Below are 14,617 nucleotides of genomic sequence, written 5' to 3'. Positions count from 1 at the left end.
GTTTGTTATTATAAGTTTGTGTGTGCAATATCCACGGCCTCACGGGTGTGTCTACGAGAAGGTGACGTGCCCCTTAACATGTAGGTTGAGGAAGCAGTCATACAAGTCTCAATGCAACTCGCAACGGATTACAAATGCAGTGTGCTGTAACTTAATGCGTGACAAGGCGCACGTCTTCAGCATACCGAATTATCCACACTACATCGATAAACATACTATCATTTCATATCATATCGTCTACAAATTCTCTTTAAACCCCTCTAGAACTTAGTCACAATTTCGATTTTGTGTAATATTCTACCTAAACTGAACAATTCTTGCACAAGTTTCATCAGTTCAGTTTAATAATAAACGCAAGAACGTACCCAACGCGCAATGTTTCCTGATATGGTATCAGAAAAGTATGTTTCGCTGTAATTTTAAGCAGCGGAAAAGTACTTTTTTTTTAATGTGTCTATTATTGTCACCACAATAAGGACTAGTTTGTGTTATCACTTTCAAACAAACGCTGTACATCCCCTGATAGACTTAGATACTATCTATCAACTGCGATAACAAAACAAAGGGTCACAGAAACGGGTAAACATCAACACCACATTTATCGGTATTGGGTATAATAAAATAATCGATAATTGTGACTGATTGACCTCTGGACCCTGTACCATTTGATCTTAGATACTCTCAGAATATTGATAATTTGCTAGACAAATATTGATTTACTTAGTTATTTAATGGATTGTCTGCTAATGTCCTTCATTTATTTTTTATAATTGGTATTGCGATAGATGTTTGCCTATCAGTTTAGCTGTAACTAGAATTACACGGAAAAGGAATAATTAACAGCAAGAGACTGTATGTATAAATAGTGACAAGTACGTAGTTTTAAATATCCAACTTAATATAGTAAAACAAAGTACTTTCATTAGAGTGTTTCCCGCCTGTTAATTTGTTGGTTTACCTTGTACAATACCTACGTAATGCGCTAAAGGTAATAAGTTAGTATTCTGCCGTATCTACGTTTGTTGGAATAGCTAATTTAATAATATATTACTCATTGTGACTACGTGTTTCACGTTCGTCACTAACACAACCAGTACATCATTTGGTAAAGCAATTTTCCTTATTGTATGTTAGGGGATTAACCGTCAATAAAACGAAGACAATTACAAACTACACATTAAAGTAAGATCATAATCATTAAATTATTACAATGACCAATTACTTTTAATTGTTTTCTCTTGTAATTTCAAAATATCAAAAAGTTAATTAATTTTTCTGTTATTCTAAATAGTATTTAGCATGCGCTTAATCGTTTAGTCACCTATGAAAATTTGATATGCTAATATTGAGATTACATATTAGTTTCTTTACTCCAGTGCAGTGAAAATATATGTTAATACCAAATGTCACCTTACTAGTACAACGAGTCTAACCACCACTTAATAAACAAGTTTCGTAAACATCATCGACTTGATAGTTAATAGTGTGGAGAGTTACGTAACTGAACATGAGCGATTTGTAACCATACGTAATTTTATTTTAAAACTTCCAATAGGTATACCTATAATAATATTATGTAAAAGGTATAATACAAATAGGTCTAATCTAATTAAATACCTTATAGTCAACCAAGTCCGCAGCCATTTTTCCGATCTTGACAGAGGTAGTAGTTTTCACCGACGCACTCGGTCTCACAGTTAATATGGAAATAAGTCAACTATTTCTCCAACACGTCTTTTCTATGAAGCTCCACAATAAAATCCTTTATCTTGACATTTACCACAGTATAATCTTTATCTAAATTACGTCCAATGAATTGCGGTGGAATTACATCTACTTATTACAGTACACACGCATGCATTATAAAATTATCAACGGCCATCAAAACACCGCTGGTGATCTATAAAACTATTCACGAATTCACTTATATTTATCAATAAGGGTTTTGACCGTAATGATCTTGGGAAAATTAATAAAAAGCGAGTATTATTATGGTTAGGTAACAATGACTGCTCTGGTCGTACTTTGGCACCAAAATAACGAAACTTGGAGCTCTCCCAAACTAGATGTGGGAAGATGAGACTCAGAACACTTCGAACGCATAGGACAAATCGTATTTACAACCGATACTTTTACCCGAAGAAGAATTTAAAGTATAATCATCAGTGAAAACCCTTATTTCCGAATAATGATCACACTAATGCACCAATAATAAAATTAATCGTTTACTTTAGAAATATTTTTATGGTCATGTAATAAATCAAAGTTCCAAAGTTAGGTATTAGCCATAACGGTTAGGTCCGATGTATCACTGATCTATTTTGCACGTCCATTTACATGATCGTACTAACAACATACTGATAGTTTATTTAAATAATAATCGTTATTATCATGTCATTTTCCGACTCTTGGACGAAAGCAGAGAGGAGGTGATTTGTAAACTTAATGTGTGTCGTGCCTCGTGAATAGCATGTTATTAGTTTTGTTGTTTTCTACGAGGTGACGTTAAGAACTTGTTAACAAATAAGACGTATTCAACACGAGAAAGTCTTTTAAATATAAAATTGTTACATAAACAAAACTCTCCAAATTTCATTCCATATTGTTCCTATTCCTAAGTAATTTATACAGTTACATACATACTCTTGTCTCCTATAAAGGTAGGCAGATACAATGGAACGCCAATTGTTACGAATCTTACATCCATCATTATTTATCATTTATCCAATTAACCTTTATATTAAAGCCATGGGACCATTTGCCAAGCCCAACCAAAAGCTTAACATTATCAACTAGTATCAACAAGTAATCGCATTTAAATAATTAGTAAAATTTAAGTTAGTAAGAGTTAATCGGCTTACCTTTACGATATTTTCCGACATTTTCATAAATTGTGAAACAGCTTCGTGGCTATGCAGCAGCTACACGTCTGAAGATCCGACTGCAATTGAAAGAATCATATTGAAGCAAAGAAATAAAAATATATGTCGTCTATTATTTTCCTTGCTTGACTCATACACTTGTGTTACACATCGGTGTTCTGTATTTCCTATGGGTCTTTCTATCAGAAGATTAGTAATAAGGAGAAGGACATAAGGGGAAGAATCTAAGACATCCGCTGTGACATGGCCTATCCTTAATCAAATCTGAGTCAAACCAAATAAAAAATCCCGTGCATGAAAACCTGCCGTTCAAATGTTTTGATATCTGGTTTCCTTAATAGATCATACATAATTCTTCTTTTCATATTACCTTATTTTCACCGAGTTACTCATAAAATAATTATAGGTAAAATAATTAGATCAACATGATCATCAAGGACGCTTAAGAAATTCAAGTATGAAATCAATTAAAAAAGTTGTTTTTCCTTAATAAAGTTTTCCTCCTTTGTTCCAAAGTGTAGATTACTATCGCTAAACCCCATTTCATTTTAATTACTAACCAAGTACAACAGTTGTCAGGAAATATAATTTTCTTTATTGCACTAACGTTCTTCAATCTACGTGTGTTATTCCGCTGTGATGTATTTCTTTGAAAGGCATTTCCTGTCGGTCTTGAGAAGTCTGCACGATCGGACATATGAACAACCACCACTTAATGCCAAAAAAATTACTTATCTGTGATAATGAATGTATCGTGTTTATTAGCTGGGTGGGGTATTGGCGTTGCAATAAATTATAGAGATTGTTTATCCACTCGGATATTACCCCTTTTATTATTTTATTACAGTGATAGCGGTGGTAGATAATGTGACTGTTTTCAAGTTTGCTTACATAATCCAGTTAATATCTATTTACTTTATAGTCATATCTTTAGGCTTTTCTGCGCCGATATTGCCTATAATTAACATAAATAGGTACTTGAATAAAGCCGAAACAATATTATGTATTATAATAAACTTAAGTGTAGCGCGACGCTCTTTCAAATTATCTACTTGCGTTTATTTTGACGCAATTGATATATTATGTACTTACTTAGAATGTAATATGACCCCCCTCATGGTCATTTAGACCTCGAAAGTCAAGTGTACTTTCAACTGCAAGACTTAGTTATAAAAAAATTAAAGAGTTAATTTCAGTTAAAGATAGCGATTACTACATCTTTGTTTGTTAGTCAAAACAAGTTTTTGTTCATTTTGTGGACCCGAAGTTGATAAAAAGTTAAGTGACGTAAACTTATGGTTATTACGCTTATACTGCATGACACTTCAAAAATTATGAGTGTTCATGATATTTAACTAGTTTAGCCTTAGCCATGACCATATCTATAAACAGACTGGCAATGCCATCTACAGGACCGCTTGTAAAGTAAAATAAGAGCTGCGCGAGCGCCACCTAGTGTACAATGTATTTGTATAGTGACATCTAGGTATTAAATTCAGAGTTAATACGACTAGTGCTGATACTGTATACTTTAGTATTTACACATTTAATATACAGATGGCGTTATAGAACTAAAATGACTTCTTACCAGTCATCAGTTTTCATCTAGCATTAAATATCTATCCAAATTGTAACCTATTTCGGGCTTGGGGAATTGAAGTTAGTCTTCTGAAAATTTAAAAGGTGCTGCTACCCTTCTATCATTTTATAAATTATCAAATATCTGCCGGTCGCAATTTTGAGACAGGTTTATTACAGGATTATTACAAGTACGTAGGTACCGCGGTATGTAGTACTCGTGTATAATAACGTGGGTCAATGACTTATTGCTTTTAACTTATAAGAATTTAATTGAAATTATTAATTGTCACTCTCATTCAATCTGAAAACTACGTATGTACCTAATGATATGATGATGATCTCTACACGTCGGTTAGGTACCATTTTTGGTCATTAGGCAAGTTCTAAACCTGTTTAAAACATGAAAGGTTTGTTATTATTCACTATAACCAAATAAGTGGTTACATATTTAAAAAATGGTGAAAAATGGGTGTACATTGTACTGTGGCATTACGTGCCGTAATGTTTAGGATCTGCTTACTCCCCTAAAGAAATAAAATACAATACTACGCCTATTATTAGAGCATTAAAGCACGAGTGTTCTTACAGTAGGTATGTTTTTCATGTAGTCGTATTACCGAAACCTAATAAAAGGGGGCTAGATGTATTAACAACATTTAATACCTTTTCAGGCTCTACCAATTACTATTAATGGACGAGGAATAAACGAGGAATTTCTATATATACTTAATGGGTTATATTTTGTACAAACTGAAAAAAAAGCGTTCAAACTCAAAGAAAATTATTTCATTGGATGGATTACAATAAATAAATAAGAGGACTAAAATATTAATTGTTACGACTAATCTTTACTTTATTTGCTTCATATTTTTAAGTTTAATTATTTTAGAAATAAAATTGGCATCTTTCTTTTTATAATAAATAAAATCATCTTACGAATGGAATGTTGCTAAGCGTGGGAAGTCATACATGGAGAGTAGTTAAATTAATTGAACTCTTCGTGGATGGCGCAGAGTTCTCGTATCATTCGACGGCCTTGCTCCTTGCGCTGATATACGGCGTTATAAAACATACTTTAAGATTAACAAGGTTAACTGAGTGACCACCAAAATCAAGAGTTAAAGTACCTAGTTAAAAAGTCATAGTAGCATGGTGACAAAATTAAATTTCTACAGAAATATCCAAAAATATCACGAATCTATATTAGATAGTCGAATGAGTATTTTATTTCTTCATTACATATTTTATGCAATTTCCTTCTTTGTAAATAAAACACAGAAAAAACTGTACAGTAGCAAAACCCTCATATATATCATTTTGATCCCTATTAAGAAAAAAATTATAAAGTGTCCAAAACTTCCATTGCGATTCATTGAATGAATGTTTGAGTACATTTGGGTGGAACAAGTGCGGTTGTCGACAGGTAGGGGCTACAGTTTAAATGTTGTAGCGCCCAACCGGACCGTCCTCGTCCTCGTAGCGCGTGCGCTTGTGGGCGGATGCGCGCGACTCAGTTCATGAGTAGCTGTAGCTGCGTACGCGCAACATACAGGCCCTCGCCGCTCTTTTCAACTCGAATTTACCGACTCGACGCGTAGTCGAAACCGCGCAACAAAACAGTTACAGTTTATCTACAATATTAAAATCAGTCACGTGTTAAATATGGACTTGTTTATAAATAAATATTTTTATGATAAATAAAGTGAATTCGGTAGTATTAAGAAACAACATTGGCGAAAAATGTGTGATTCGTATGAAGGTGCGCAAGAGTAAATACAGCGACAGTGGCGGTGGTTGGCGGGAACAATGAGCGCGCCGCTGAATTGGCACAAATGGCTAGTGTTGTCGCTGCTCGGATTGGCTTTGTCCGCTCGCACAATTGGCTGCGATTACAGTTCCATCACCGAGAAATTTGGAGCGGAAGCCGTGGCTCGATGCAATGAAAAATGTCCTTTCCAGGTTAGCAAAACTCCTTTTGTGGAATTCAGAAAACTCTAAGACCTCTATGTCACGAATAATATTATTTCTAGGGATTATTATCTGACCCACTACAATATTTAGCTGACACAAACATAATAAATATGCACGTTCCGCTTTATGCGTTCATTGATAAAGACTAGACTGCAATTAATAGTTTATTGGTTGGCGATATGATGATGATCTTAGTTTATTATGTAGTTTATTTGCGGCGGCTGCTGAGCAGGTTCAACGCACATCTAAGTAATTGTCGACAATTAGCGAACCACTATAATCAACGCAAACGCGCTAAATATAGATCAGCGTTCCCAAACGTCAAGCGAGTCAGTTGATGCTGGATAAGCCTTATTTATTACACATATTACATCAATCAAGAAAATAATACAAACAACTTCATGATAAAAAATCTACATTCGTTTATTGCCTTGGTCTGCAGGCTCAACAGTCAACTAACGACTATTTTTCAATGTATGTCTACTTAAAAATATAGGTAATAGGTATATTATACAATGTGATAGGCGTGGGACTTCTAACCCGTTAAGGCTGAGTACTACATCTAATTTTATCGACAAAAAAATAATAATATGAGGGGTTTAACCCCTAATTGAAAATATAGGAAAATAGTGATTTTTTCGGTAAGAATAATTCACAAATTATTTTTTTTCTCACCAAAGCATTATCAAACATATGAAAAAAGTAATGAATTAGTTAGCCAAGGTTATTAGCTACCGTTTGTCGTCTTTTTTTTGTTTCTATGACGCATACAACCTTTGATATCAAAAAAAGTTAAAAAAATATTAAAATGGCCATAATTTTTAGGGGAGGGGATTCGACCCCTTCGACCCAGGACTTTTGTCGTTAAAATTAGATGTAGTATTCAGCCTTAACGGGTTAGAAGTCTCGCCCCTATCACATTGTATATGCATAAAACCTTCCGAACTGTAGTTCTGTAAAAAAGACAATCAGTGTATGCATGGTATTTATAATTACACCTTTACTTTCAGGATATCACTATTGATATCTTGTCTAATCAATTTCTATATAAAAATTTTAAGGATATGTGGATACATAAAAACTTTTACATACTTTGACACTATTGTTTGTCAATCATGATATGAAGAAATTTTATACACCTCCTTTGAATTACTTCTTTGGATTACCTATGTAAAAGTTATCTGTTTTCACAAATTAAACTTATACGCACAAACACTTAAGGCTGCGCCATCGATCTAGGATTTGCACTTCAGTGAAATTCGAACGTACAGGGCAGATTTGGCGTTACTGGTAGGGGTAGTGTTATATTTTATACCTCATGGGAAAAAAACCAAAACACGAAAACCGCGGATGGATCACATTTCGGAATGTGAAGCCTTTGAGGTGTCCCCAACAAAGCCCGATGATCCGGTCCCACGGTTGCAAAAAACTTAAAACAGAGCTGAATAAAAAAATATACTTTTATGAGTTACATCGGATTATATTGGAACTACATACCTATTACTTAGTTGATCTATAGAATCGTAGTAATCTCAAGAACCGATCTCAAAAACATGAAATATGGTAAGAGATAGTTCGAACTTAAACACCAACGTCCAGTCGGAAAAAGGAAGACCTAACTGCCAGATTGCAAAAACACTTACATCAAACACTATCTATTATCTTTTTTGTAATGATATAAAACAGATCAATCTCACCTGAATAGCGGGCACAGGTAGGACTAATGACTAACACGCTCGGTTGCACTCGCACCGACCGCATCGTGACGGAAGTTATCAGGACTGTGACTTCAACGAACATCCCGTGATGACCCTATAAAATAAAACAAAATATAAGTTTTTTTTTTTTTCAAATTAAACCATATTTTTATAATTATGTCCACAGAACCGAACCGGTAACGACCACTTTGACGTGAGTTGCGGATCTGATTGCAGTGTGCAACAGGTAAGCCCTTTAAACTTTAACGGACTAAATCTAAACTACATCATACGGTCATATCTACTTCAAAAACAGCTGTCACTTGGTGTACATTTGCTTCAGCATTATACATTTTCAGCTTACGGTATAAATTGATCTCGCAGAGCACACAACATAAGTACATTTGACTTAAAGAAAAGTTAAATCAATGTGCTACCAGGCTTTTTTTCAAAATTAAATAAAACTGTTTTTTAAACTGCTCCATAGATATTATCCGTACCCACTTTGGGTCTGAGACACTTGTGTGATTTTCTTAATTAATCCTATCTCATTGGTAATGAATAGTTAAAATAGTCTTAATACTTATCATTATCACTAGTAGATAAGTAGTAATTATGTAATTTTTGTACGAAGTTGTTTACCACCCACATATTTAATTGTTTTACTTTGTAACGCTTCAAAACGTTCGGCAATAACTACGAAAACGATCGTAAAATTTAGTGATCCGATAAGTGACTTTGTTTATACTACAAACATTTATGTACTCCTAGTATTGGGTAACCCATTTTTTACAGCTACGCAACGGAAATTATAATGGTCTCTGATTTAAAATGATATTTGCTGCTATTATTCTCTTTTGTTGAGGTTCTTTTGGGTTTACGTCACCGCAGTCAAAATATAAAAATAATTTACAATAAGTTTATAATTACTATACGATAAGTAAATCACAGTTTCACCCATAACCTCTTTTGAGATATAAGGTATTTAATGAATACTGGTTCCAAAACACAGATAAGTTACACATTAAGATTATGAATTTTTACAACGTAACACTTTTGGAACAGTTTTAGTTACTATACATATTGCTGTTATGCCGCAACGTAAACTGAAAAGAGAGGAACATTACAAAAGAGCATTTGTTAACTAAATCCCATTGAAGCTAGCTAGACCGTGTCTATGGACAAAACAAGTTCGTGCGCACTATCCTAGTCCTTTTGTTGCTAAATAATTTAAATTAAGTATTTAATGTAGAGACCACCACTAGAACTGGGCTTATATAGTTTAATTAACCCTTACTCCAATAAATCAGACCTATCTTCAATAAACGCATATACAACGTGTAACAAAATACCCATATACATCAAGAAGCCCTGATGAATACAGGTTGAATAGAGTCTCTACACGAAGTTTCAGCTTAAAATACGTTTAAAAAAATTTTTGTACCAAATACTTGGTATCGCATGGTTCTTCATTTTAAATCATACAAACGTGTCACAACACTACAGGGATCACTCGCTAATATTACGAAACATTTATTCTGTCAATCTGATCGCCTAGTACCTGTCTACCTAATTTTGAATCACGCGGCGGCGCGATTTGAAAAATTCATAACTTGGTACCATGAAAAAATTAGTTTAAAAAACCCTTACCGTATCGTTTGTTATGTTATCTAGAAGCCGTGCAATTGATATGTATACCCCCTTTTGTTACACGTTGCATATGCAAGTTGGTTATACCTACGTATATTTTCAACTATATCTAGAACATTTCATTTGTTTTGCTTGTAAAATAAGTATACATAATTTAGTTTTGGAATACATATCCATCACAAAATGTTACAAAATTGACATAAAACGGTGCATACATTTGTGACCATGACAGTTACTACTGGTTTATGTCAAAATTATCAGTTATGTCCAATTTACGCCCCTGCGCATCGCAAAAAAATGTTCAAGTGGAGGCGGGCGGGTAGAACTTGGAAGCGCTCCCCTACCCGAAGTCAATTGACTTGCTTCCATTTTATTATTATTTGTAACCATTTCAATAACTATCCTATAGTAACTTATGACAGTTTATATGAATACAATAATAATATAATCATTCATTTTAACGACTCTATTATGCAGACATAACCGTTATTATCTCTACATGTGGAGTTTCTTAGTCTACTGGCTTGATTCCTATGATTAAATAAGTGAAGTAAAGTTCATGTAAAACGTGTGTTACCTTCAAAGTCATGAATGCATGGGAATGGAATGGTTATATCTGAACACAACACTGTTGAATGAACTGCAAAGCTTTGCTTAACATCTTTCGTCAAGTCGTAAGGTGTGGCAGACAGAATGCATCGCCCTTCCCCTTGCTCATTTCCAAACAATCTAATTTCTTCTTCCTTTACATTACAGACAGGTTTGCTTACTTAACAGAATCTAAATCACCTTGTGAACTTTATATTTGTTTATCCGAATGTATTCTTGTTATATTTCTACTACAAGTTTTATTCTTTATGTAGGTATAAGTATCTTCTACTAGAACAATTATTTGCAAATGTAAAATTAAATAAGGATTCAGGTAGTATGAGTGGCGTGTCAAACGATATGAAAAAAACACGTCGCGTCGTCTAGTGCATCGCTATTGTCCTGATTATAGGTATTGAATTCTGATTGACTGTTTCTAACTGTTAAATATTTGGATGCTGCAATATTTAACAATATACATATCAATATGATATTCGGTTGGTGACAACCAATGAGGATGTTAGGAGCCATGTTGTGGTTATTTTTTAGCTAAGCTTCAAGTGGGGTCAATCTCAATTTGATTAACGTAAATCTTCATCCTGCAAGGGATGTAGTTATGGAGTGTTACGTGGTCAGTGGCATGGTGCGGCTGTCGAGCTGCGCATGCGCAAGGGTCGCGTGAGACTCGACGCCGGATGGACGCAGGAAGGAAGCTTCTAGTTGCCAGCCTGCTCCCCTCGGATCTATTTTAGAGTTCATTCGTTTTGTTCTATCATTTACTCAATTTTAAAATCAGCTAATAAAAAATATCTTGACTAAAATCTACTGGAACTTACTAACTCAGCATGGAGTTGAACACGAACTAGTTTTTGCAATATTTAACCTGCTTGCAATATTTTAACCAATGGTCTGCCTAGTTATTGATTAATTTATCATGATTGTAACATTTCTTCTTTAATGAAGTGTAAATTAAACACTAACTAGCGACTGAAAACCGTAGAAAGTAAATCCGCCGCTATCACCGATGATCACCGGTAATAACGGTGTTAAGTAGAGAATTCAAAATGTATTATCCTTATTGACGTGAATTTATTAATATAATCGCTTATTTTCCGATTAAAATAAGTCAATCAGAAGAATACCTTAAAATATTTGCCATGAGAATTATTATAATGGGGAGAAGTGAACCGTAAAGTGAGCAACGTGTGTCCATTGAATTCGAGTAGTAAGGGAATTCAGAGCCCCTCCGCGCTTCGGTGCGTAGCGTTGCGTTCGGAAATGAACAATCATCTATCGGAAGTCAGGTAAAACTTGCAATCAGGTACTTTATAATTTATGTGTGAACTGTTCTGATATTTATTTAACGGACCTATTAATAATAGACAAACTTGTTATTATTCATTTGACTTTTAAACAGGACTAAAGTTATCTGGATGGGAAATTCATTAGCAATTCGGGTTTAAATCTACATAAGTTCAGCTTTGGAATAAAATAACTCGTTAGTAATGTTCGTAGAGTTGGCATTTAAGTTGAATAAGATTATTATCATTGACCTGTCCACGACGTAACCGTCCCTTTTGACGTAGGACACTAGGACGTCATTCAAAATCACTCAGCCACTCAATGCGTAAAATAATCATACGTAACTCCGATATAGGTCAATTAAGATTATCATTGAGAAATGTCTAGGAATACTTAATTGATAATGCTCTGTTAGATAATATCATGCATTTCATATGAAAACTATTTACTTAGGTAAATGACGCAAGTTTCAAATAATAATATATCCCATTTGTTCCATTTCATTCATGTTCATAACGAAAACACCTTTTTAATTATTCTCAAATCGGTAGTAAATACAGTTAAAAAAAATGTGACCGCATTCAGCGTCAGGTGCATTCATGAATATTCTGAATATGTAATAATGTTATTGTGAGAAATTGTGAAATTAAACTAAACCACCGGTTTTGGTGTACGTTAATTTAGTCATGGGGGAAAGAAATAATTTGAAAGTCAATTCATTATTTTAGTTAGTCAAGTCACCCATATAATTATTTGTTAAAATAATACAGTAAAGTCACGTTTATTAGAAACCATGTAGAAGCGCAAGTTTTAAATCTTCATGTCCATAAATTCCCACAAGAACTTTCTTGTAACGCACACGAAGAACTCATATCGTGTAAGTAACAATTAAGCGATTCATTGTAATAAGTGCAATATGAAGTCGAGTCGGCCCTTCAATTAGCTAATAAACGCTGATTATGTTTGTTTGGTACTGGTTTTTTTCTCTTTGTTTAGGCTTATGTACAGTTGTATGTAGACAGTGAACACCATACTTAAGATTTTATCATTAGAACTTAAATGCGCCATGATGAACGAATGAATGCACTTGCAACAGTGCCGAAATATCGGAAACTCACAAAAACGAATAAACATGGTAAATACCCCGTTTTAAGTAACAGTTCCAGTGACCATCTTCTATAATATAAAAATAAGTCGGGTTTTCCTTCCTGACGCTATAACTTCAGAACGCACGAACCGATTTCCACGGTTTTGCATTCGTTGGAAAGATCATGGGCTCCGTAAGGTTTATAAAAAGAAAAATTCAAGGAAAACAGGAAAAATCATTAGAGGCTACACGGAGTTCGCCTAGTTTGCTAGTGTCAGTAGAAAAACTTATACCTACTTAAGATTGTTAAAAAGTCATAACGTAATGTCATAAGCAAGGCATGCCATCAATTAAATGTAACAAAGACCTTGCAGCTTTTAAGTCACCAAGGTGCTAATTTTAGCAACACTTAACGTTGTCCTAATTCAATTGTTATTTTCGCTATTCGACCTGCTAGCACTATCTAAGGATAGACTGTCTAGCATTTAATTGAAAGCCAGACAGTTTAATTCCTTAACACAGGGCTGCAAACTAAATATGTATCTCTTTTGAACGTTGAAAACCTACACCACCTTATAGTTGAACTATTGTTTAATGAAATATTAAACGTAGAAAATAACAAAGCTAGTTTTTCAAAATTGAATTCAATTTTATATATGGTGCCCCCAACATATTACATTCGAATAGCAATATCACTTATTTAGCCATAGATGTATACCAACAATTTGTGACACATTTTGTTTGCCTCGTGACCTTTTTTGAACGTGGTGTTTCACCCATTAATATCAGTGGAATATAATGAGGTTTCCAATTCCTATTCACATTTGAAAATTTGTTCAAATAAATATATTTCTTACAATTTTTGTTTGCCTGTTTGTTCTACCTAATCTCTGACCGTTTTGACGGTACTTTTATTGACAGGTAGCTGATGTACTATGGAGTATAAGTTACTCCATTTATTTTATAAAATTAGAACAAAAAAAAACTTATGTCCTAAAAATTCTATTCCACGCGAGCGAAGCTGCGGGCACCAGCTAGTAATAAAAATATAATTGAAATACGCGTAAAGGTTTAAGATAACGGATAAAATCAAATTCCAACACAATATAATCTTATAAAGAGCCCGGAGTTATGATAAAGAACTGCACTCGCGTCGTCGTCGCCCGCTAATTCTTATTTCCTCATTAGGTGAACGGTTCCCCGCTTGCGAGTTGCGCTTGCGCTCATTCAACAAGTCTCCTCGCCTCCCCTCTACGCCATTATCCCCCGACTGCCCCTTCAACACGCTGCGATACCAATCTGTTGAGCAAAATTACCTAGAGTGCACTCAGCTTCTGCTAAGTGTTTTGATTTATTGTCCTTTTATTGAACGCCCGTCTGATCGTCTGGATTAAAACTAATAGAATTCTGCTCAACATTTTAGACGGGATCATTTTCGTATTATGAATGTAGGTAACCTATTTATTCATGAAATACAACTCAATAATATAAAAGATCATTTAGACTCCGACACATTTATGTCACCCAATATGTGTTCGACTGATAAAGGCTAGCAAAGGGGTGGTAGATTGAGAGGAGTGCTCTTGTAGCTAGAGTGTGGCAGAGGCGGCGGGAAGCATGCCGGTGGGCCCCAATTTGCCTCAGCATTATCCAATTGCTAGAATAAAATGGTTGGCGTGGGCCAGCGCGTGACCTGCTCGAATTCTGAGACCTTATAATACTTACAGGTCCAATGCAAATCATCTATTCTATTTATATGCGGTACTAAAGTGTATTTAGGTTAAGTAGAACGATAATTTAATGTTATTTAAACTTATCTGCAGAAATTGAGTACATAATTTTATCCAGTCGTTATAAAA

The 14,617-nt window shown here is 34.4% G+C and overlaps 2 protein-coding genes across 8 annotated transcripts in view; one reads left to right on the top strand and one right to left on the bottom strand.

Annotated features, from left to right (window-relative positions):
* The window catches only part of LOC118276330 (hexokinase type 2), a 34,793-nt gene extending 31,896 nt beyond the window's left edge, over positions 1-2,897 (bottom strand). For 2 of the 4 annotated variants that reach the window (XM_035594596.2, XM_050707391.1), the window contains exon 1: positions 2,862-2,897. In XM_035594596.2, coding sequence (XP_035450489.2) covers positions 2,862-2,888 — 27 coding nt within the window. In that variant the 5' untranslated portion in view covers positions 2,889-2,897. Of the gene's footprint in view, positions 1-1,617; positions 2,064-2,861 lie in introns of those variants that run through there. The other 2 variants (XM_050707390.1, XM_050707385.1) reach the window with 2 other exon arrangements.
* The window catches only part of LOC118276329 (proto-oncogene tyrosine-protein kinase ROS), a 36,267-nt gene that overhangs the window by 1,313 nt on the left and 20,337 nt on the right, over positions 1-14,617 (top strand). For 2 of the 4 annotated variants that reach the window (XM_050707377.1, XM_050707375.1), the window contains exon 2: positions 8,319-8,378. In XM_050707377.1, coding sequence (XP_050563334.1) covers positions 8,319-8,378 — 60 coding nt within the window. Of the gene's footprint in view, positions 1-5,925; positions 6,423-8,318; positions 8,379-14,617 lie in introns of those variants that run through there. The other 2 variants (XM_050707376.1, XM_035594593.2) reach the window with 2 other exon arrangements.

Source organism: Spodoptera frugiperda, chromosome 31 (assembly GCF_023101765.2).
Source record: "Spodoptera frugiperda isolate SF20-4 chromosome 31, AGI-APGP_CSIRO_Sfru_2.0, whole genome shotgun sequence".
NCBI classification, from domain to species: domain Eukaryota; kingdom Metazoa; phylum Arthropoda; class Insecta; order Lepidoptera; family Noctuidae; genus Spodoptera; species Spodoptera frugiperda.
Note: the sequence above shows the minus strand (reverse complement) of the source record. Positions and strands in the feature narration are given on the sequence as shown.